The following is a 25505-nucleotide window of genomic DNA, read 5'->3' on the forward strand; positions in this document are numbered from 1 at the left end:
TAGCTCGATCGGCTGGGATGACGATCGGGGTACCTGTCTAAAGGGCTCCGATGCTTAAGTCAGTAAGGGACCGATCGGTGTATCAGTGTAACTGTTGTAATAAATGCGAATTTAAGATTCTTACCAACCTACTTTTGGGCCCTATTTATAGTTTTCGGTGTGAGCCTGTAATTAGGGTTCCTTAATCACGGCCCAATGATCCTTTAATCAAGATTACTGACTTGTTTAACGTTAATTAACCCGATTGACTGGTTGTTTGACCGTGCGACTGATGGCCGCTTGACTGGATTAGTTATGCCCTGTTTTTAACAAGTGAACGATTCGTGTATGGCTAATCGACCGACGGACGCATGTAAAGGACTACGCAAATCTAAAGAAATTGATCGACCGATGGCTGATATACTAATTGTCCTTTATTATGTTTAGGTGTTGTTCGTGCGGGTCTGATCGATCGATGTGCCATTGGGGATCAGAATGTCACTCGTTTATGTGTTACCGATGGACTGATGGGCCTGAACATGGTTGGCTTGTGAAACCGATCCACCGATTGCTTTTGGCGATACAGTGACTTATTTGTATAACCGTTTGACCGATGGTCCTACAATTTGTTCACCAGGTCGTTCGACCGATAGTCTCTTAACGATGCTATGTGGTTTGTTTGTAGAACCGTTTGACCGATGGTCGTACAATTTGTTCACCAGGCCGTTCGACCGATAGTCTCTTAATGATGCTATGTGGTTTGTTTGTAGAACCGATTGATCGATGGTCCTACGCAATTTATTTACCAGGCCGTTCGACCGATGGTGTTTTATATACGAGTTTTTCCAACCTTGTCCGATGGGCCTGAGGATTGGCTTTGGCCGATTGACCGATGGGACGTACAGTACACAAGCCCTCCAGCCTCGAGCGATGGAAGTGAAGCGAGGAGGTTTACCAGGACCGTAGTGCCGATTGACCACCGGCATCTCTCAATGGTTATCTTGCATCGTAGATCGTGCCTGTCAGTTATGATTTGAAGCGTCGCGAAGTATGGGCCGTTGATCTGCGCGTGATCGTATGGTTCTGAGGCTGCCACGTGTCATTGGGTCCTCCTATAAATAGGTCTGTGTGGCTGTCGTTATTTCCACGTTTTCCTTTCTCTTTCTAGCTGAGCCTCCAATCGATTTCTTCTATTTGTAAGTAAAAAATGTCCAGTGCATCGAGTTCAGATGGGGTCGATCTCCGCCTTGTTCAGCTCTTCTGATTCGGGGACTTCGCTCGGGGGAGTATCAAGTTCAACGGATTCTCCTATCCTCCTCAGCGGAAGCCCAGAAGCTGAGCAACCGGTCGTCGAGGCGGCGGATCAGGTTGTTGCTTCGGAAGAGAGTGGGGACGTCATAAGCATTGACGTTCGCGATGAGGGAGAGCAGGCTAATCTGCCAGAGATACAAGGATACGATTGGGCCCCTTATGAGTCGCGTACGCGTGCGACGAGATTCCGATGGGGCAATGACCTTGGGGATCTGGTTGAGCGGACCAATGTTTTTGGCGATGATGTGGAGGACGGATTTCTCCGGGTCAAAGTGTGTGCCAGCAACGAGAGGGTTTGCCACGGAAAGGGAGCGGCGAAGCTAGAGTTCTTCTACGTCTACGCTTGTCTCTTCCACGATTTGGGTCTGACTGTGCCATTTGCCGACTGGCAGATGGCGGTCCTTCGTCAGATCCAATGTGCGCCGACCAAGATACATCCGAACGCTTGGGCGTCGATGCAGGCGTTCGACGTTCTATGCCAAGCGGCCGGTCTGACAGCGACCATGCCCTTGTTTCTACACTTCTACAAGACCCGGCCGACGGCTTCGAAAGGCTGGGTCTCTTTTCTTGGGGCGAACAAGAGCTTGTTCACCCTTTACCTCGCTTCCTACAAAGGTTTCAAGACCGGCTTTTTTAAGGTCGCGATTCCCGGTCGAGGGAGAAAGTACATTTTCGATGAGGAGGGTCGGCCGAAGTTCCCCTTATACTGGATGACTTTTCCCCCTCCTACTGATCCTTGGGCTGAAGACCGCTTGAGCGGGCCGACCTGGCCGTCCTCAAGACCCTGCCCGACAAGATCCCCCCGCGGTCGCTGATCCAATGCCTCCGCTCCCCGGATTTGCCGAGGGCGGTTTATGGTTAGTTGTTCTGATCTTCTCGGTCGTCTTAGTGGTTGCAATTGACTTACATGTTTTCTCTTGTTTCGCAGATATTATGGCTCGGACGACCGTCTCCAACGCTGAGTTCTTGGCCCGCGCTAAGACTCATCGAAGAGAAGAGAATACTGCTGAGGAGGTCGCCCCCCTCCAGAGCGTCCCCGCTGCCCCTTCGATAGCTCCTACTCTTGCTACCACCGCTCCGACCGGTGCATCGGGTGTCGTCACCAGACCCCGTTTTGTATTGAAGCCTCCTGGCTCCAGTGCTGCGGGTGCCGCGGCGGACAAAGGGAAAAAATCTAAGCGGGACGATTCCTCCACCAGCCAGTCGTCCAAGAAGAACAAGAAGGCCGAGGCTTCTGGATCACTAGCTATTGCCCTCCTTGACAGCGAAGTTCGACTTGACGAGGAGGTCTCCTTTCACCTGGGGCCTCGCGTCAAGGATATGCTGAAGGACGTGTCTGAAGAGGAGGCTCTCCGAACGACCGGGGAGCTGACCCTTAGGCTTGCTGCGATTCACACCAAGTTTCCCCGTCCCGACCGGAGCAGGATGGAGAGCCTGGAGAAGGAGCTCGCAGCAGCGAAGATGGAGCTCCGAGAGGTGAAGGCCTCGGCGTCGGACTTGAAGATTCAGTTCGACCGGCTGAACGACATCAAGGCTGAGCATGCCAAGTGCACTGGTCTACTCAAGGTCACCGACGATCGGGCGAAGGAAGAGCAGACCAAGGCCAAGGAGGCGGCAGAGCAGCTTCGCAAGCTTCAACGACGCTTCGACGATTTGACGTTGGAGCATCTGGCCGCTGCCGGATCGGCCACTGATTGGCAAAAGAAGGCCAAGGAGTACCAAGCGGAGCAACGAGTGGCAGATGAGCAAGTTTTTGCTCAGTATGAAGCGGGCTTTCAGAGTGCCGTTGATCAGGCCGCCTTCTACTACTAGTGCTCCCCCGACCGGTTCGATGTACACTTGGGGGTGGTGGATGGGAAGCTTGAGAAGGTATTCGAGCAGCTGGACGAGGTGAATGATCCTCCTGCGAACAATTAATTTTAAATTTGATTGTATATTTTGACATAACCGATCGCGTCCGATCGGCGCGTGGTCGATCGCGTTCGATCGGTTATTAGGCCATTTTTTGATAAACAATTATATGTAAATATTAAGCGCCTTCTTCTCTTTATTTTGTTTGTTCGCTTTTCTTTCGATCTACCGTCTTCTTTTATTTATCGTTTCGCGCTGGCGGTCGGCCATTTTCTTTTATCGTTTCTCGTTGGCGATCGGCCATTTTTCTTTTATCGTTTCTTGCTGGCGGTCGGCCATTTTATTGTTTAACTTCTAACAATGTTATTTTCGTCCATTAGCTGCGCCTAGTATCGGACTAGTCGGGCGATCGGCCCGCGATTTTTAACTTGTTTCTTGCAATGTTTTCTTGATTATTTGACCCGGACGTTGACCTTTGCGCGTTAAGTTTTAATTGTTTGGATCGTAGGCGTAGTACCTCGATCGGTTTGGACAGCTCGTGTCATTTGTTTACCCGTGGGGTTGATTAGATCGCTTGGATCGGTGCTGACCAAGCAGGACATCCTCTTGAAAGTCCGCGCCTTGAACGGTCAGGCTTGTTCGGGTCCCGTGGGGAGCCCCGTCGGTCAGTCTGTTAGATGAAGTTACATGAAACGCTCATTTTATTCATAATGTCAATTGTAGTACATTTTTAGGTGCGACGCGTTCCATGTGTTCGGTATTTCCCTGCCACTCAAGTATTCTAGCCGATAGGCTCCGTTCTGTAGGCTTTCGGTCACGCGGAACGAGCCCTCCCAATTTGGTGCTAGCTTTCCTTGTGCTGACTTTTTGCGCGCTTCGTTGGTCTTCCTCCACACCAAGTCTCCTCGGATGAAGCTCCTTGGTTTAACCTTCGCGTTATACCTCCTCGCCACCATCCTCTTGCACGCTTCAGCTCGCACGACCACTCTTTCTCTGCGCTCGGTCGTCCAGTCCAACTCCTCGCGCAGGCGTCCACAGTTTACCTCGAAATTTTGCATGTCCCGTCGAAGAGTCGGCTCCCCTACTTCAACTGGCAGCATAGCATCCGTTCCGTACGTCAGGTTGAAAGGTGATTCTCCCGTCGTCCCGTGCGGGGTGCACCGATAGGCCCAAAGGACCTGCAGCAGCTCGTCCACCCATGCTCCTTTGGCTTCTCCCAACCTTTTCTTCAACTCCACCACTATGAACTTGTTCATGGCCTCAGCCTGGCCATTGGTCTGGGGATGCTCGACCGAGCTGGTTACGTGGCGTATCCCCACTTGCTTATAAAAGTCCTTCAGCTTCTTGTCGATAAACTGACGGTTGTTGTCGGTGATGATTGTGTGGGGAAGGCCGAAGCGGCAGATGATGTTTCGCCAGACGAAGGAATGCACCTGCCGAGCGGTGATGTTGGCTAGGGCCTCTGCTTCGACCCATTTGGTGAAATAGTCCACTACGACCAGTATGAACTTCTTTTACGCTCGGCCGACAGGGAAAGGCCCGACGATGTCCATACCTCACTGTGCGAACGGCCAAGGGGTTGTGAGGCTATGTAGCTTGGTCGGAGCCCTCTTGACGTCGTTTCCATGGGCTTGGCAACCTTCACACTTGCGTATCATGACTTCGCAGTCTTGTTCCATGGTCGGCCAATAATAACCCGCCCGGAGTATCCTCGCTTTCATCGTCCTCCGATCGGTGTGCATGCCACAAATGCCATTGTGGACTTCGTTCATAACATACTCGGCTTCTTCTCCCGATAGGCACTTGAGGAGCGGCGCTGTGAAGCCCCTCTTATATAGATCTTCCTCGATGACCACGAACCGGAGTGCTCGTCGTCTCTCCATCGGTTTCACTTCTTCTCCCGCGTCGCACCTTCTTAAGAGTTCTCGCACCTCCCACATCCAATCTGCCGACCGTTCTGCCGCAGCGCATTCTCCTGTTAAGGGTCTCATCAGGGTTTGCCTGATGATTGTTTTCAGCTGACCCTTCTCTTTTCCTTCTGCCAGCTTAGATAGCCTATCGGCTCTGGTATTTTCCGCTCGGGGGATATGGTGGATGGTAATTTCTTCGAACTCCTTCATGGCTTCGACCACCTTGTGATAGTACTGAAGCAGTAGGTCATCTTTAACCTGGTATTCCCCTTGTACCTGCCCGACCACAAGCTTCGAATCGGTGTTGCACTTTAATCTCGTCGCTCCCAGGTCTTTTGCTAGCCTTAGCTCGGCAATCAGCGCTTCGTATTCTGCTTGGTTGTTCGAGGCTTTAAACTTGAACTGTAGGGAGTGCTCAACCGTGAAGTCGCTCGGTCCTTCAATAACGATTCCTACTCCTGAGTTGCGTTTGTCTGATGACCCGTCTACGAAGAGAACCCACGTTTGCTCCGACGGAAGGATCGGTTCGTGGAGTTCGGCTGCGAAGTCGGCCAAATGTTGTCCTTTGACAGATCCTCTAGGTTCGTACTTGAGTCCGAACTCGGATAATTCGACTGACCAGGTAATCATCCTTCCGACCAGGTCGGGTTTCCGGAGTATTTTGGCTATGGGGTGATCGGTTCGGACGATCACCTGGTGACTCTGGAAGTATTGGCGCAATCGGCGCGCGGCTGTCAATAGCGCCAAGGCTATCTTCTCAATTAACTGATGAAATACACAGGTCGTTGCTCTGGAGTTTCTTGTATTAAGGTCGCGCTAATCGTGTCGTCTGAAACTGACAGGTATAATTGCAGGGGCAACTCCTCCACCGGTCGGCTCATAATCGGGGGACAGCTGATCATCTCTCTTATCTACTGGAATGCCACTTCGCATTAATCGTCCCACTTATTCGCGGTCTGCTTCTTCATGATTTTCAAAATCGGCTTAATCTTCTAAGTGAGTCTAGGCAGGAAACGCGCAAGAGAGGTTAACCTCCCGACCAGCCGCTGGATTTCCTTCAGGTTTTTGGGGCTCCTCATCTCGGCAATAGCGGCACATTTGTCAGGGTTGGCTTCGATGCCCTGGGCGGTCAGCATGAATCCCAAGAACTTTCCAGTCGGTACTCCAAATACGCACTTTTCAGGGTTGAGACGCATGTTGTACTTGCGCACTTGATGAAAAACCTCTCTAAGGTCATGAACATGGTCTTCGGCCATCTGCGACTTTACCACCATATCGTCTACATACACCTCCATTGATCGCCCGATCTGCCGTCTGAAAACCCGATCCATCAACCTCTGATAGGTAGCCCATGCATTCTTCAGGCCGAAAGGCATGACTTCGTAGCAGAAATTAGCCCGGTCAGTGATGAACGCCGTTTTGGATTGGTCTGGGGCATACATGGGGATTTGATTATAGCCTGAGTAAGCGTCCAGGAAACTCAGGAAGCTGTGACCCAAAGCTCCATCTACCTACCGATCGATGCTGGGCAACGGGTATGCATCCTTCGGGCATGCCTTGTTGAGGTCGGTGAAGTCCGTGCATATCCTCCATTTCCCGCTCGCCTTCTTCACCATCACCACGTTCGCCAGCCACGTGGTATACTTGATTTCTCTTATGAAGCCCGCTCCTTCCAACTTCTTCACCTCCTCTTCTACCGCTTTCCTGCGCTCCTCTCCCATCTTCCTCTTCTTCTGAGCAACCGGGCGGGCTTCCCGGAAGATGGCCAGCTTATGGGACATGACGTCTGGATGGACGCTTGGCATGTCGGCAGTCGACCATGCGAGCAGATCTTTGTTTCCTAAGATCACTGTCCCTAGGAGTTCCTCTTCTTCCGGCTTCAGGGCTCCCTCCATCTTGGTGACTTGTTCCGATTGCATTCCGATCGGGATCTCCTTGGTTTCTCCTTCTGGCTGAATCCGATCCTCCGTGTTCGTTCGGGGGTCCAAGTCTGTCATGGCGACCTCTGAACGGTGCTGCTTTCGTGGACGGCTATAAGGAGTGATCTTCAAACCTACAGCATAGCATTATCTGGCGATTTGTTGATCTGCGTGCATGGTACATATTGTCCCCTTGTCCGACGGGAATTTCATGGCTAAGTGCAGAGTGGAGACGATCCCTCCGAAGGCGTTCAGATAAGGTCTTCCTAGCAACACATTGTAGGAGGTGTTAGCTTCAACTAAAAGGAATCTAACCCTTACCTCCTGGCCGTCCCTCCGCGAGCCGATCCTGGTGCGAAGATCCAAGTAGCCCCTCGTGTCGACTCGCTCCCCCGAGAACCCGACGATTTGCTCGTTATAGGGGACTATCAGGTCTTCGGACAAGTTCATATTCTGGAAAGTCTTTCAGTACAAGATGTTGACGGAGCTTCCCTGGTCTACTAGCACCTTTCTGATCCCGTACTCGGCTACCTTGATCGAGATGACCATCAGGTCATCATGGTCAGGGTCCGGCGCCTTGAAGTCCTCGTCCGTAAACGTGATGGGGGGCATCGACCGGACCTTCTTCTCCACCAGATGAACCAATTTCAACGCCCGAACATGCCTCTTCTGAGCAGCTGAGCTCGATCCTCCTCCGGCGAAACCTCCAGAAATGGTGTTGATATAACCCCTTAAGGGCTTATCCCTGCTCCGACTGTGATCCCTCCTCGGGCTCTAATGGGTTCGAGGCGGTTCTCTCCTTCGTCTTTCGGGCTCAGGCTCTCTCCGTTTCTCCCACCGGACCGAGGGGCTCTTCGTGCGGGGCTTCTGTTCCTCACTGGGCTCCGCAGAGGGCGATCCTGCCGAATATACTTCTTCAAATGCCCCTGAGCTCCTCGATCTTGTCGCGGAGCGTGTGGCACTCTTCGGTGGTGTGGCCGATCGTCCGGTGGTACTGGCAGTGCTTGCTCTTATCGGCATCCGGAGGTGGGGGTTACTTCCTGGCCGCGGGAAGTGAGTCGGCGCTAAAGGCTTCTTGCAAAATCTTAGCCCGTGGGACAGCCAAGGGAGTATACGTGGTGAACTTTGGTGCCTTTCTCTCACCGGGCCGAGCCAATGGTTTACCCGGTCGAGGGGTAGTTTTTTGAACTGCGGCATCCTCCTTCTCCCTCTTCTTCATCCTGAACTCCTGTATATCTTCCATCTGTATGAACTTGGTCGCTCGTTCCCTCATCTCCTCTATCGTCTTCGGCTTCTTGCGGCTTATCTTGTCTGCAAACACGCCCGGCTGGATACCGTACGAGAAGTGATACCGAGCGATCTCGTCGCTAAGATCCTTTATCTTGACCGACATCCGATTGTACCGATCAAGATAACTCCTCAGCGACTCCCCGTCTTCCTGCCGGATGTTCACCAGGTTGTCGACCGTCAGGATGGCCAGCCTCAGGGGTGCAAACTGCGTGCTGAACCTTGCCTTTAGAGTGGCGAAGGAATCAATGATGTTGGCCGGCAACTCGGAAAACCACTCCAACGCCTCCCCGATCAGAGAGGTCGAGAAAACGCGACACCAGATCGGGTCGCTAACTGCGTGGAACATCATCTTAGGCATGAAGACCCGCATATGATTGTCGGGATTCGTCGTGCCGTCGTACTTGTCGAATGTCGGCATTTTCCACCTTTCCGGGAGCGGCGTCTCTAGAATGTATGGGATAAAGGGGGAAAGCCCCGACGTGAGGATCGGTTGGCGTGAAGGGCGACCTCCCTCGTTTGCTCCCGAGCTCTCGGCCATCGTATGTGATAGGTTTCCTCTCGACGCTTGCGTCTTCTCAACCCGAGCAGGCTGTGATTGCTCCTGTCCTTTTGGTGGTGGGCAACTCTCCACCCTTTCGGCATCTCGATGCTACTGCACCCGACTCAGTCTGAGCGGGTCGGGCACAGTGGGTGTCGACGGGATTCCGTCCTCCTTTCGCCGAAGGGCGGCGTTCTCCTCGCGTAGAATCTGCATTTGTACTTCGTAATTCCTCTGCATTTCATCCATCTTCTGCTGCATCGCCCTTATCATCTCCCTAGTGTCTGCTTGATCATCTGTCATCCTTCCTTCGTCCATATTGCTATTTCGATTTCTTGTGGTCACCATAAGGGTATACGGTCTAAAGAAGACTGCTCGGCCCCACGGTGGGCGCCAAAATGTTTCGGGTGTAGGGACCAAGAGCCTACTAAAGAGCCTCTTCAAGCTTACTCCACTTTTCACTGCAGCGATAACTTCTCCAAGAAAATCCACTCCTTAGCTCGATCGGCTGGGATGACGGTCGGGGTTACCTGTCTAAAGGGCTCCAATGCTTAAGTCAGTAAGGGACCAATCGGTGTATCAGTGTAACTGCTGTAATAAATGCGAATTTAAGATTCTTACCAACCTACCTTTGGGCCCTATTTATAGTTTTCGGTGTGGGCCTGTAATTAGGGTTCCTTAATCATGGCCTAATGATCCTTTAATCAAGATTACTGACTCGTTTAACGTTAATTAACCCGATTGACTGGTTGTTTGACCGTGCGACTGATGGCCGCTTGACTGGATTAGTTATGTCATGTTTTTAACAAGTGAACGATTCGTGTATGGCTAATCGACCAACAGACGCATGTAAAGGACTACGCGAATCTAAAGAAATTGATCGACCGATGGTTGATATACTGATTGTCCTTTATTATGTTTAGGTGCTGTTCGTGCGGGTCCGATCGACCGATGTGCCATTGGGGATCAAAATGTCACTCGTTTATGTGTTACCGATGGATCGATGGGCCTGAACATGGTTGGCTTGTGAAACCGATCCACCGATTGCTTTTGGCGATACAATGACTTATTTGTATAACCGTTTGACCGATGGTCCTACAATTTGTTCACCAGGTCGTTCGACCGATAGTCTCTTAACGATGCTATGTGGTTTGTTTGTAGAACCGTTTGATCGATGGTCGTACAATTTGTTCACCAGGTCGTTCGACCGATAGTCTCTTAACGATGCTATGTGGTTTGTTTGTAGAACCGATTGACCGATGGTCCTACGCAATTTATTTACCAGGCCGTTCGACCGATGGTGTTTTATATACGAGTTTTTCCACCCTTGTCCGATGGGCCTGAGGATTGGCTTTGGCCGATTGACCGATGGGACGTACAGTACATATATATATCTACATATGTTTTCTATTGAAACATTTAAATATCAATTTTATTTGTATTTATCTTTTATGGGATCCATAATGTATAATTTGTCAACATTTTAACAATGACTTATATATATATATATAATTATAATTCAGAAATTTAATTAATTTTATTTAATTTATTATATAAAAAAATAATCATAATTAATTATTTATTTTTGTCATATCATTATATTACAAATTTTGAATTTTGAATTTAATTATACCAAAATGTAATTGTAAGGCCCATTTATTTTTCTGTCTTAAAAGTTTAAGGGCCTACCCTAATCTGTTGGGTCTAAGGTTGACCCATAGGGTATCTAAGACCCTTTACAGCCACTTGTTCCCTTTCATTCTACACTTTGCCAAAAACAACTCACTCACTCTCATTTCTCCTCCAACAGAGCTCTGCTAGGGTCTGACTTCGTTCCTCTTCAAGCTAGCTCAACTCCATTTCCTATCCCATGCAAGTTGATTCTCGACCCATATATTCTCCTCTCTAGTTTTAATTTCGTGGTTCCAACAAAGGTTCATCTTGGTAACCTCGTATTCAATCCGTGCCAGTGTTTCTAGCTCACGAATCTGCTCTTGGAGCTGTAGTGCTCATTTGCTTAGGTGGTCAGTGTTTTACTAGAATTTTCTAGGTAAGAGAAGCTAGGAGTTCATTGTTTTTACGATATTTTGCCTAATTGGATTTGTTTATGTTATGGGTGCTTGATATGTACTGTTGATTGCGTGATAATGTACTGTTGATTGCATGATAATGTACTGTTTGTGCTCATGGTGTGGTTGGAATCTTTTTTGGCACGCATGAGAGTAGGGAAGTTCTGTTGAACTCGCCCAGGTGAGCTAGGTGCTCGCCCAAACGAAAAGTTCTCGCTTAAGCAAGCAGCTTTCGCCTAAGCGAATGCCTCTCGCCTGAGCGAGATGTGCTAGCTTGAGCGAGACCTCGACGTGCCCACTGTTCGCAATCTTGCCCAAGCGAGATCTAATAGCTTCAGCGAGGGGTTCCTCTCGCCTGAACGAGAGCTCCTTAGCCTGAGCAAGATTGACAGTGATGATTTGATAAGTGTGTGTTTCTAATGATTGGTTGGTTGGTTACTTTATGAAGTTATGTATGATACCTTGTATGTATCCTATATGACACAATGGGACTGGAATTGATGAACTTGCTATGATTATGCGTATGAAACATGATTGGATGGTTGGTTATATGTTGGCATGAGATTGGTATGCATGATAACTCTATGGTTGATTGGTGAAGCATGGCTATGGTATAAGTTGAACGTAATTCCATGAATCTTTTGGTAAGATTCATGGTGGTGCCTTGTGTAATGGACGTAATTCCATGACCCTCTTGGTGAGAGCTCATGGTGGTGCCTCATGTAATGGACGTAATTCCATGACCCTCTTGGTGAGAGCTCATGGTGGTGCCTCAGGTAATGGACGTAATTCCACAAACCTCTTAGTAAAGTTTTGTGGTGGTGCCTTAGTATATAATTAAGTAAGGATTTAAGTAAGGATTGCATCATGAAGCTCTAAAGAGTCGATTAGTCTCACGTAGAGCGTACTGATTCAAGTGGTGAGAGTAGTAGGAGACCTTAGTCTTTGGCAGCATAATGGTCTTAGATGTTTGAAGGCTAACCTTGTGCGTGGTAGGATGAAACCCATTGGCAATGGCTCTGCAGAGCAGTAGAGACCACCACAAGTGCAAGCATCTAGTGAATCTGACTAATTATATGTATATGGATAATTGAGTCTTAGAGTCTTGCTGGTTTGCTATCGCATGCTTGGTTGATTTATGTGTTATTGACTTTTAAATTGTATGCTCAATTGTATGATAAAACGTTTTTACTCTACCTTACCCTTCTTGTTTATGTTTGTCTTCTTGTGTGGTTTTTCCTTTTTGCAATGATCACCAATCCCTTGGTGTGAGCCAACATGGGAATTCCTGGTGATAGCAGTGGTGACGAGAATGCTGCAGCTTAGTTGGACATGGTTTGGTGTTGGGCTCACTGCTGAGCCCATGTTGAAGAGTTATTATTATTTTGTAATCCATTGCTTATGAGCAAGCTTTTGGACATTCGTTGAACCTTTTAATTTTGTTTCATGACATCTTGGTGTGCCCAGTCTTTATTCCAGTTTATTCATGGATAATTGTAATACTTGACGCTTTAAATTTCATGGTGTTGCTCTTTATATTATACTATATGTGATATTTCATTTAATTAAGTTTATATATTAAATGGAATGTTACAAGCAATGAAGAGTTAAATCTCAAATTTAAGAAATAGATAGCGAAACTAAATTATTTGAATCACAAGATAAAACATTGGAAAAGGTCAAAATTTATAAGAATATTAAATGTAACTTATTTATAGAATATATCCTTACTTGGATATTGTGTATTAATATCTGTACTATTAATATAGATAGTTGATTTTGTACATAAATATTTTTACTATTCATTTTTACCTTTATTAATATAAATTATTTTGTTATTTTATTTTAAAAAATTTATAAATATTTTTATTTTAAATTTAATTAACTATCTATAATCTATAGCTATCAAGGATTGATTTTGTAATCGTCTTAGGTTTCATCATTATAAATGTAAATTATTTTATTATTTTACCTTTTAAATTTATAATTAATTTTTAAAATTAATTAACTGTCAATAATATAAATAGAAAATTATTTATTTTATATAGTATTTTTCAATAATTATAATACAAATTAATTCTTTTAGTTATCATAATTAGAAAAAAAAAAGTTGATTAACTCTAATAATGTAACAGTATTGGATTAGAAAATGATAACATGGCCCACATTAATAGAAACCTAGATAGGTGCCAATAACACGGCCTGCATTGAACCGTGCAAATAAATAGGTAGGTGCGAATAACACGGCCTACATTGTAGCATCAGGCCCATATTTAACGGGCCGGGCCGGGGTCACCTGCACCGTGGGGGCACATTCTGTCATTCATCAACGCACGTACCCATTTCAATTTTGCAATTGAATCAGGGAGAGTCGCAATCGGAAAATCTGCTAGGGTTTGTTGCAGAGCGAAGCAATGGCGATGAGGAGATTCTTCAACGAGATAAGGGGGAAGAAGGTGAGCGAGGTTCCAGAGCACGTGAAACCGATGCTGTCGTTGGGTTACATAAAGAGAGCTATTCAGCGTGGCATGGACAACTACCACGCCAAGTACATCGAAACCAGTTCCCCCGATCCCATCTTCCATGTCTGCTACGGCAGTATGATCTTCTCCTACCTCGTCGCTCTCCCTCACGAGCGCCGCCACCTTGAGCACCGCCAGCAGCACGCTCAGCAGCACCACTGATTCCTTCCTTCAGGTACCTTTCCCATGCCTCGCTGTTTATTTTAGTTTTTGAGGAATTAGATAGATCCTGTGTTTCGGTCATTTGTCTATGTTGATTTTGAACGTTTATGCTGTTTCGTTTGTAATTGTGAATTTCATTTACCAACTGGATCTAGGTTTGTCGAATGGAGGTAGTTTGGGAGATGTGTCACGTTTAATGTCCGATGTCTTCAATGTGTGTGTGGAATCAACGGAAAAGATGTTACATTGTTTTGTTTATTTCGAAGTTTTTTTATGGGATAGGAACTTGACTGCTAATGGCATTGAAGATCTGATCATTGAAACTTTGTTCGAGTAATTTTTCAGAATGCATTCTGCTTTCGAAACGAAAATTATTTGTCGATGATGACCGTTGCACAGTGCGGGATTTATATTGCTATTAACGGACATTAGTTGTACTTGTTGACTGTGTTCCAGTGCTGTTTCGTTTTATATTTGGTGGTTGATATATGATAATCTTAGTGATTTATTCTTGCTGTATTGGAGATGGTTGGCTTGTTGAAATTTTTGTTTTGAAAGAATCTGCGAAATAAGGGCTGTAAGTTACCCTCTGCTTTGATTATTTATTTGGTTATATTAGATGGTGAATTTGGTTCTCTTTGATACAAGAATGAATTTTCTTGCACTTAATGATAATTTTGTGTGAGAAAAAGAATTTAATTTTTTAGTTGGTTGCAGTCCTTTAGGCCTCTTGATGCCGGGATTTAATTTGCAACAACTTACCTTGTTGGATGTGTAAAGCTGAATAATTATCTCTATTAAAGGCCTCCTAATTTTAATACGTTTTTTATTGCTATTTGCATTTGAATCTTGTACATCATTTGAACTGTTCGTGTTCATGATAAATCAAGTTGTTTGTGGGCTTGCAGAACCCAAAATATGTGATATTTAGTTTTTCCAAACACACAATCACCTGTGTCACGTATTAGGTTTCAGACTTGTAGTAATCTCGCTGAAGGAAAACGTAAAAGGTTCTTGCTACAAAAAATATTCATGTTTGGAAAAGTTGCTTTCACAAATTTTGTATGGCATCTTCTCTGTCTTCTCTTTTCATAAGTTGTTTCACATATCTCCAACCTCAAATGTGTGAAGAGGATGTTGGGACATAAATAACATTGTTAGGAAGCCCGTAGTGGTCAAGGGGTGTGTGTTAAGTGTAATAATAGATTATCACAGTTATTTGTAGGATCTCTTTATCAGTATCTGTTCACAGTGTGTTAGTTAAGATTCTTGAACCGAAATTATTAGGAGGGGGGAATAGATGGAGTTCATTGTATAGTGACGGGTAGAGAGAGCAGGATGCTCAGCTTCCTGGAGTTGAGAGGAGACAGAGTTTCTTTTTGTAATTCTTCTAAGCATCCCACATTTATGATCTGCAATTATCGTGATTCAGAGTAGGGAACAGGGTACAAAATCCCAAATTTATTTTTTTCACTTTCAATCCACATTCTAAGGGGATTTTTCCATGTTCATTTTCAGTTAATGTGTTTTCATTTACAAAAGAATGCTATCTTGTTCTATTTTATTATTCTTATTTTCAAAATTTTGTGAAGGAGATTAAAACAAAGAAATGTTCATTTTCACCTTTTCCTTCTTGAAAACAAGAAGCGTAATGGAAACCGGGTGTCATGTTTGCACTCATTACTTAAATTTCTAATGAAAAACTCTAAAAAGACCAAACACCCCCAAGACTTCCAAAGTAATTTTGGGTTGCTGCCATTTGAATATAACTTGGTCATTTTTGGGTAACTTTACATTCCAAACTAACTACTCAACAAATCAGTTTTTCTTGGCATGTCAAACATAAAATTACTTTTTATATTTTCAGAAAACATCATACTTAATTTAATGCAAATTCCGAGTCAATGGAATACAAAAAGTCCTAAATCGCCGGGTACCCACTATTCTATTGTTAAAATGTCCCATTACATGTTAACTAACTGTAAGTACCTATTTCTTTTGTATTTGTGGCTAATACATATAATTATTTTGTTTTGTTTAGGAGGAGCCTTGTTGAACTGGAGGTGGTTGGCTTTCTTGATCTTTTGTTTTAAACTTTTGAAATTAAGGCAGAAAGTTACCGTCAGCATCGATGCATTTCATCGTTTGGATGATAAAATAAGTCCTATTTGATACAATTTCTCAATTTTCTTGCACTTTAATGTTAATTGAATGTGTGAAAAAGAAAACATACTTTTATCTTTAGTTGTCTCTTAATCCTCTTGTGGAATGGATTTCACATCTCAAACAGTGTGCCAAAGTTGAGTTTTTCATAAGGCAAAACTGAATAATGGGTTTAGTCTCCTAGTATTTCCATTTGAATATTCTGCATCATTATTTGTACGCGTTTACAATAAATCTATCCCCTAAGAAAGTGTATGAAATTTTGTTTTATACAAAAACTTCGTCATCTGTATTCGGGTTTCAGTGATCCTATTAGAAGAGGCTATTAGAAGAGGCTCTTCGGCTCTTTCTAATTAACAGGAAGAATAAAGTTTTTACAGAGAAAAATTGAGGTTTATTTATTTTCTTGCAGATATATGATTTGTTATGTCATGATTTTGAGTAAAAGTTGTAAGCTACAAGCAAAATAGTGTTAAGAAATGTTGCATATCAGATTTTTTTAATCATAAAATATCATTGTAAATTAAAAACACGAATTAGTGAAACTTCTAACATGGTCGTAAATCCGAGTGTTTACTCAAAATCGAGTCAATTAGTGCTAATTTCTGAATAAATTCGTTGGTGTTTTGTAAGGAAGAAAACAAATGTATAGATAACGGAATCTTTGATTCGTTTATGCAATACCCTACTTTCCAAACACTTGTAAGAAAATATTTGTATCAGCAGTTGCAGCCTGCACCTTGCGGTCAACGACTTTATCGCTCTTCCAAGGCACAAGTTACTTCCTCGGTCCTGTTGGGTTAAATTCAAATCCTACCATTATAACCTCAATTTAATACTTTAAAATTTATATTCGGTCAGTTAACTTATTGAATTAATTAAATTTGGAATGTTTGAGTTATGAGTTTCGATCATTTAATTTATTTTATTGAATTAATCAAATTCGGAATGTTTGAATTATGAGCTAATTCAATTAGATTTGTGAATTTATATTAAATTAAATTTTTTAAATAAAAATATTTTTTTATTTCTATAAATGATATAAATATAGTAAACTTTTAAGTGAAAAAATGACATGTATAATTTTAATAATTATTATTATTATAAAGGACTATAATTTTATATAATTTATTATTAAATTTTAACAAAATAATATCTTGTTAAAATAAATATAAAATTTAAAATATATTTAAGAATTTATAAATATTAAAATAAAAATTTGGGTTGTGTATAGGATCTATAAAATTTCAATCCATTATTCGATAATTATCAATTTTATTCAATTTAATTAATCCAATATTACTTTTTTTATCCAATCAACTTGATGTATGTTTAAATTTACTTTGAATTTTTTCAGGTTTGGTTGGACATGGAATTTTTGCTCAGCCCTATTGTAAGATACCTCACTGAGTTTTTATTTTATGTAAATTGGTTCCTGTATATCAAATTTCTTCCGGCACTCCATCGTGTATATAAAATTCCAAAACTAATCTTATTGGTTAATTTAATTTAGGCTTAATTAGTCGGAACATATCCAGTTTTGTTCCACAGTTTCAAAATGGTACCAACTTGTAAGTTTGTGTCAATTTAGTATCCAAATTTGTTAATTTGCATAAATGCAGTCCCATTTTTTGACGTCATTAAGTTGAATAACGTCTGTCTAATTAGTCATGGTAAGTTACTAAAGTACGTCCGACGTGAGACTATGAAAAAAACATTTTGAGTGTTTTCTATCGCGAGGAGAAAGTGATGATACAAGCCATAATTGAAGAGAATTGAAGGTTCCCTTGAGAAGGAAGTGGATTCTAGCTTTGATCCAAGGTGCGCAACTGTCAAATTTTTTATTTTTGTGTTTTGATTGAATGTTATGATGTTGCGATCGTGAGGTTTAGGGTTTTTAGTTACTTAATGTTGTCTGTGTTTGATTATTGTTCGTGGTTTTAATTTTGGGTGTTATGCGATTAATGAAGCACTTGTTCATTACTTAGTTGACAATGTGGTCCCCTATTGTGTCTGAATGTGTTCAACTTGTGGTCTCCCATTTGAAATTATTTTTATTGGTGTGATAGTGGTATGAAATGTAATATTTGCTTTGTTCGTTAGGTTATTTGATATTTGATAGGGTTTTACACATATAGATTTATTTGTTCACATAGACGACTCACATTTTGAAGTTGTGTTTCACCATGGTGGAAGGTTTGAGAGAAATAGGTCACTGCAATATGTTCGAGAGGGTCATGAGGAGGTTAATGTGGGTGAGTGAGGGTCATATTGGTTGATGTAGGTGTGAGTGAAGGTTATACTGAGGTTGATGTGGATGAGGAAGGTGATAATGAAGACGATGGGATTGAGGAGATCGTGCATGAACCTGATGAGTTTGATGTTAGTAGTTGGGATGAGTCCGTAGGGGATTCTTTTAATGAAGAAGAACTAGTGGATGTTAGTATCCATAATGAAGATGATCAAGATGACTCTTGGGAAGGCAATGATGATGTGTGAATGTGAAAGTTGGGATTGATGAAGTTGATTTTAGTGGACCAAGTGCTTATCGTAGTCATGTACAAGATAGGGGTTCATTTGACACTAACTTGGAATCTAAGAGTTTTAAATTGTGTTGAATATAGTGATTCATCTAGACATTTTAGAGACAATTATGGAAAGTTTGGGATTTTTTTAATGCCCAAAAGTATGGAAGACTACAAATGGGAGGCGGGGACATATTTTCCAAAAAAGGAAGAATTTGTAGAAGCTATTATGGTGTGCACAATGGTAGGAAGTTGAAGATTTTTAGAAACAACAAGTGAAGAATGTGTGTGAAAATGTTGAAAATATTGACATTTTTATATTTTTAAAACTTTTACATTTTTTGGTATTTTTAAATTATTTGAAAATTAGTGTCACACAACGCGAGCGATCGGACAAACACGATAAGGGAAAGAAAACTCTTTTCATGTTTTATATTTTTCTACTTTTGTAATTTTTATAATTTTCAAATATTTTTTATTTTTTAGAAAAAAAATGAAAAAGGTGAAATTTAATTAAGAAAGATAAAAGTGGAAAACAAAATATGAGGGTGCATAAGTAATTAATGGGAGGTACATGAAGTAAATGAATTGTGCACAGGAAAGGTGGGAGTGCAACGAGTAAAATATAAAACAAGCCCAAAATAGAAGTATAACACAAATGAGTTGTGGGTTGATAAACATGGTGGTGCAAAAAGTAGTCATTGAAGGTGTGTGTAGTGAAACATAGGTTGCAATCAGTAATAGCAAACAAGTCTAAGACAAACACATGGGTGCAAAGCTAGTAAACATCATGGGTACAACAAGAAACAAGTCAAAAAAAATAACCCAATCAACAAGGGGTGTGAAATAGTAATCATGGAGGTGTAGAGGAGAAAGTCGTGGATTAGCAAGCCCTAAACCCAACCTCCACCCTTTTCATATCAGAAAACCTAAAAAGGGTTTATTCCTCTTCCTCTCACAAGCACATTCTCTCTCGTCCATGTCCACCAGAACACTACCTCATCTTTGCTTCACCACGCCACCATGTGACTGGCTTGTCGGCGACACCAATCGACGCTGGAGACGTCGACGTCCTTCGCGAGGCCCAATGACTTCATTCTCACGTATGCATTGAAACCTAACCTCAAGAGCTCGTCGCTCCCATCACAACCACCCTAAGACGTCACTGGCAACACCGAAGTCCATCACGGACATTGACGACGAGAGCCTAGAGACATGCGACCTTCACTCTCCCTCCTCCCAAGCACGACTCGAACTTCCTTCATGTGAGATGATGAGACTGTGCTTGGTGTTGTGATGATGAAATGAAAAGGATTGTAGTGGTTATGTGTTTGTTTGATTTTTTTGAGTGTAGGTTGAAGTGGCATTCTGGAATGTTGATGATAATGGGAGGACGGTATGTTGGAGTGGTGGTTCTACGAATGGGAATGGAGGTGAAGGTTAAAGGTTGGTATGAAGGGTGTCAGACATGTGGTTTAGGTCCATGTTGAGTGCGGCGGGAAGGGGGGTGATAATTGGATGAATTGGTGTTTGCGGGAGCTGAATGGAGAATGGGTTTTTTGTGTATTGATGACGCCAAATGTGTTAGAGTGAATGAGAAAAAAAAGGTGAGGATTGGTGGTTGATTCTATTTTGTTATGTGGTGATGAATGATGGTAAAAGGTTATGTTTAAAGTGCAGGCTGCAAGAGAAGGAATATGGGGATGATTGGTTTCGATGAAGGTGAATGAATGAAGGAATGGAAAGGATGATGGTGATAAAACTTTGTTAAGGGCTAGAGGTACGATGAGGACGTGAGGATTCAGTCGAGGGTGATAATGGTTTCGATTAAAACAATATTGTGATTCAAGCAACAATAATGTACACAACAAATTGAATATGAGTCAAATAAATGACACACAAAGCTCAATATACGACTACATTGTGTTCATTCTCAAGTACAAGCATTGAAGATGAAACACAATGCAACTACATCACGTTCACCTCAAACATTCAAGTATTCAGATGAAGTACTTACCTCTTGCAGTCCCTATGATGAGTGCGTATTTTTGCCCTCATTTAATGTTTACTTATGGATATTTAATTGAATTTGTGTGCTTAAAGATAGATTTAATTGAGATTTCCTATAATTTGGTTTATTGAGCATGAGATACAAAAACATGTTAAAAATAGCTTTTTAGTTGCATAAATGTTCTTTGGATATTTTGAGGTGTATTAGTGCAGCTGCAGCTAAGTTGAGCTCATGGAGGTGTGAAAATAAATTGCTTAAAGCTTCATGACACCTTAAAGATAAAACAAGAATAAGAAATTATCAAAATTACAAAAATCCAAGCCAAGCATTGCATGAAGGCAACAAGAAAAGCTTGAAAAAGTGAAGAAATTTGGCTAAACCAAGAAGAAAGCAACAAAAAAATTGGACCTTGCAGTTTTCTTTATCTGATTGATAGAAGATAATTTTGGAAAAATATATCTTTAGATATTTTATTTGATATTTTTAAATAATTATCTTATTTAATTATATCATAAAATATTAAAAGATAATAACTATCAAATCTTTTTAAATATGACAAGATCTTTTTGAATCTTTTTAGATCCATAACAAACAAATATATCTTGAAGATATTAGATTATTTAGAAAATAATTTGAGGAGATTGCAAAGGGTTGATTTGGAAAATTAATACAAACATTAATTGGTGATAACTTATCATATATCTTTAATTAATTAATTAATTTAATTATATTAGATATTGATATTATCAACCAACTATATTTGTCAAATAGTCTCTATCCCTCCAAATATTTTTAAAATAACTATAAAGATATTTATCTTTATTTTAAATTATATTTGAGAGGTTTTAGCAACCGAAAAACCCAGTCCAAGTCCTATATAAAGAGACCAAGGGAGAAGCATAAAAGAAAAACTTGGGACTTCGGAGTTTTGAAACCCTTAGGGGGGCCTAATTTCGTTTCCTTTCTCTCTATTCTTTTTTCTATTTTTATTTTACTTTTGCATTCTATAGATTGCTAAACTTCTTGGCTTGATTCCATTGCAATTTCATTATGGATTCTGAGGTTAGAATGAAATAATTTCTTTGTTCTTATTATTATTATTGAGGTTTTCATTCATCTATGTCTTTTATCTTTGAATCACATAAAAATTAATGATTTTAAATCTATATGCATGTTGATCATATGAGTCAAGGGTTTTTAAATTTAATTGAGACTTTACTTTGATTTTATTTAGAAACTTTCATGTGATTAAATGAGTTTTTATGAATAATTGAGACTTTACTTTGATTAAAGGTATTTACTCTAACGAAAATTAATCGAGACTTTACTTTGATTAATTAAGCTTTTTATTTGGTAAGGAGATAAAAGAATAGACATGATTAGGCATAGTAAAATTTGATTGAGACTGTACTTTGGTTGAATTTAATGTGGATAATCTAAAAGTTCTCACTTTTAATTGAGACTGTATTTTGGTTAAAAGTAAGAACGCCAACAAATTAATTGAGACTTTCAATTGATTAATTTGCAAATCTACAAGAATAATTAATTGAGCAATAATCTTTAGATAACCGATGATGAATCTATTTTGAAGAAGTAATGGACTCAATCTATTTTCTTTACTATTGTTTTTATCTCTTTTTATCTTTTTTATTTCTTTCTTGTTTATCTTAATCCTCATATATTTTTTATTATTTTATTTGACTAACTCTTTTGTATAGATTTTATGAGAACTAATTTGTTAAAAATCAATTCCGTGTTCGTTGGGAGACGACTTTGGGTTACTTTACCCTTTCTATTTTGTTGACTACTTTCTTAACAATACTGAAGTTGTTATAGATAAGTAATATTCATTTGATCGCGTCAACGACAGTGTTATCAAATTTGGCACCGTTGCCGGGGAATACGGTTAGCATTTCTTATATTTTGATTTTATTTATTTATTTATTATTTATTTTTTAAATTTTTAAATTTTTTAAATTTTTAATTTTTTTTAAAAATATACGTTTAATAGAGTTTGTGTGTTTTTTTTGTAGTCTTTAGTTTTCTTTTTATATATTTCAAGCAAAGTTCTATTGTTTTTATTAAGAATTTCTTTTAAGAAATTTTTTGAGACTAGTGAGGAAAACTCTGGCTAGGAAAGACTTGGTATTTAAGTTGTCCATTGTGACACACCTCTCTTTCCTGAGAGTAGACCTAACGACATCTTAACTTATTTCTTTCTTGAAATCTTTCTCCAAAACAAGAATAAGAAGAAAAAAAAATAGAGGAACATTTTCAGGTGGATTGCGTAGTGCATGACTCGGGCCAACCCGAGTCAATTCTATCAATTTGATCCAGAACTTGAAAGGAACTTGCATAAATCACGCATGAGACTTGAACTCGGGTGTTCTACTGAAGGAACACCATCATAATCTGAACCTACTAGTGAAAGTGTACCGCTAGAATCACCTCTAGTGATTAACATATCTTCTGATCCATCACCTGAACCAGAAATTCAAGAAGATAGAACGGAAGAAAGAATAATAAGAGAGATGGCTGCACTAGATGCAGCAATTACACAAAACATGTGCATCCAATATCCAGATGGAGAATGTGAGCTTAAGTCTGGGTTAATCCATCTTCTACCTAAATTCCATGGATTAGCAGGATAAGACCCATACCATCACTTGAACTCGGGTGTTGTACTGAAGGAGCACCATCATAATCTGAACCTACCAGTGAAAGTGTACTGCTAGAATCACCTTTAGTGATTAACATATCTTCTGATCCATCACCTGAACCAGAAATTCAAGAAGATAGAATGGAAGAAAGAACAATAAGAGAGATGGCTGCACCAGATGCAACAATTACACAAAACATGTGCATCTAATATCCAGATGGAGAATGGGAGCTTAAGTATGGGTTAATCCATCTTCTACCTAAGTTCTAGGATTACAAGGATAAGACCCATACCATCACTCGAAGGAATTTCATGTTGTTTGTTCATCCATGAGACCTACAACAGTGATTGAGGAACACATTAAGCTCAAGGCTTTTCCATTTTCATTGCAAGATGCCGCTAAGAATTGGTTATACTGCCTTCCACCAGGATCCATGAATACTTGGGAGACTCTAAAAGGATTATTTCTGGAAAATTTTTTTCAAGCATCTAGAGTTGCTGCTATTCCCAAAGATATTTATGGGATAAGGAAACAAGAAAGAGAAAGTCTTCATGAGTATTGGGAAAGATTCAAAAATTTATGTGCTTACTCTCCTCATCACCAAATAAATGAGCATCTCCTCATTCAGTACTTTTATAGGGATTGAGTATCATGGATAGACAAATGATAGATGTTGCAAATGGAGGGGCATTCGTGGACAAAACGCCAACAAATGTGACACAATTGATTGAGAATATGACGTTGAACCATCAACAATTTACCGCCAGGAGTAATTCTACAACTCTAGTGAAGGGAATCCATGGAGTAGAAGCTTCATATCTTGCAAATCACAAGAAAATAGAAGGGAAGTTGGATGATTTAGCTACCATGGTAAAGACCTTGGCAAACTTACAGAAAACTCCTACCCCTTCTACCTTATGTGGAATTTGTGCTTCTACTAATCATCCTACATAGGCTTGTTCTATGTTAAAAGAGACAGGGACGTTAGACAGTGAACAACCTCAGGCATATGCTGCAAACATCTATGGCAATAATAGACCACCTCAGCAGTAATACAACCATGATTTGTCCTCTAACAAGTACAAACCAGGTTGGAAGGAACATCCCAGCCAAAAACAGGGAAATCAATAGTCTCAACACCAACAAGTCTATGTTCCACCTCAACAGAAGCAACAACCACAACCAACTACAACCTCTAGTGACTCAAACATGGAAACAATGATGACTGACATGATGAAGGGACAAATCAATGAGTTGAAACAGACGATGGAAGCAACTAATCAAAATTTGCATAACCAGATTGGATAAATGGCAAATGAGTTGAACCAGATGAAGTCTCAACAACGCTCGAGCGATTGGCCTGCACAAACTGTAATCAACCCACGAAATGTAAGTGCTATTACTTTAAGATCAGGTAAGTAAATACAAGGCCTTGAGGATGCCCTAGAAGATGAAGATAAAGACAATGAAGTTGTACCTGATAATGAAAGTGGAAGATCAGATGAAGCAACACAAGAAACATCTGAAACACCTGAACCCAATGATAACTCCAGGTTAGTATCCCCTAATACTTCCTCTGAAAATTCTTCACCTTATTCTCCTCCGCCTCCCTATCCAAATCGTTTGAAACCAAAAACTAAAAAGATGGAGGATTTGGACAAAGAAATCTTGAATACTTTCAAGAAAGTGGAGATAAACATCCCTTTGTTGGATGTTGTAAGACAAATTCCTAAATACGCCAAGTTTCTTAAAGAATTATGCCCACATAAAAGGCATGTTATGGACAAAGAGGTAGTGAACATGGGTAGTAAAACTTCCCATGTTCACTACCTCTTTTTCCATAACACGCCTTTTATATGGGCATAATTCTTTATGAAACTTGGCGTATTTAGGAATTTGTCTTACAACATCCAACAAAGGGATGTTTATCTCCACTTTCTTGAAAGTATTCAAGATTTCTTTGTCTAAACCTCCATCTTTTTTAGTTTTTGGTTTCAAACGATTTGGATAGGGAGGCGGAGGAGAATAAGGTGAAGAATTTTCAGAGGAAGTATTAGGGGATACTAACCTGGAGTTATCATTGGGTTCAGGTGTTTCAGATGTTGCTTGTGTTGCTTCATCTGATCTTCCACTTTCATTATTAGGTACAACTTCATTGTCTTTATCTTCATCTTCTAGGGCATCCTCAAGGCCTTGTATTTACTTACCTGATCTTAAAGTAATAGCACTTACATTTCGTGGGTTGATTACAGTTTGTGTAGGCCAATCGCTCGAGCGTTGTTCAGACTTCATCTGGTTCAACTCATTTGCCATTTATCCAATCTGGTTATGCAAATTTTGATTAGTTGCTTCCATCGTCTGTTTCAACTCATTGATTTGTCCCTTCATCATGTTAGCCATCATTATTTCCATGTTTGAGTCACCAGAGGTTGTAGTTGGTTGTGGTTGTTTCCTCTATTGAGGTGGAACATAGACTTGTTGGTGTTGAGACTACTAATTTCCCTATTTTTGGCTGGGATATTCCTTCCAACCTGGGTTGTACTTGTTAGAGGACAAATCATGGTTGTATTGCTGTTGAGGTGGTCTATTATTGCC

The 25505-nt window shown here is 41.2% G+C and overlaps 3 protein-coding genes across 4 annotated transcripts; 1 reads left to right on the forward strand and 2 right to left on the reverse strand.

The window, feature by feature from the left end:
• Nucleotides 1-3854: 3854 nt before the first annotated feature.
• On the reverse strand, nucleotides 3855-5984 carry LOC146884637 (uncharacterized). The gene is made up of 3 exons (XM_085675950.1): nucleotides 5892-5984; nucleotides 4781-5816; nucleotides 3855-4633 (listed from the first exon to the last, which is right to left on the reverse strand). Exons 1-3 carry the CDS (start codon nucleotides 5982-5984, stop codon nucleotides 3855-3857), a joined length of 1908 nt encoding a protein of 635 aa, XP_085532076.1.
• A 2019-nt stretch (nucleotides 5985-8003) lies between these two features.
• Nucleotides 8004-8798, reverse strand: LOC114191179 (uncharacterized). Its single transcript, XM_028080361.2, has one exon. It carries the CDS (start codon nucleotides 8796-8798, stop codon nucleotides 8004-8006), a length of 795 nt encoding a protein of 264 aa, XP_027936162.2.
• A 4384-nt stretch (nucleotides 8799-13182) lies between these two features.
• LOC114192724 (uncharacterized) lies at nucleotides 13183-15795 on the forward strand. 2 transcript variants are annotated; one of them, XM_028082519.2, is made up of 2 exons: nucleotides 13183-13564; nucleotides 13707-14186. In XM_028082519.2, the coding sequence occupies exon 1, from the start codon at nucleotides 13282-13284 to the stop codon at nucleotides 13549-13551; it is 270 nt and encodes an 89-aa protein (XP_027938320.2). In that variant the 5' UTR covers nucleotides 13183-13281; the 3' UTR covers nucleotides 13552-13564; nucleotides 13707-14186. The 2 variants fall into 2 exon arrangements, with proteins under 2 accessions (XP_027938320.2, XP_027938319.2); XM_028082518.2 differs by lacking the exon at nucleotides 13707-14186 and adding an exon at nucleotides 15593-15795 and having other exon boundaries at nucleotides 13203-13564.
• The last annotated feature ends 9710 nt before the right edge of the window (nucleotides 15796-25505 follow it).

This window comes from Vigna unguiculata, chromosome 7, assembly GCF_037176805.1.
Source record: "Vigna unguiculata cultivar grain cowpea cultivar isolate G323 ecotype 2 chromosome 7, ASM3717680v1, whole genome shotgun sequence".
Lineage (NCBI taxonomy): Eukaryota > Viridiplantae > Streptophyta > Magnoliopsida > Fabales > Fabaceae > Vigna > Vigna unguiculata.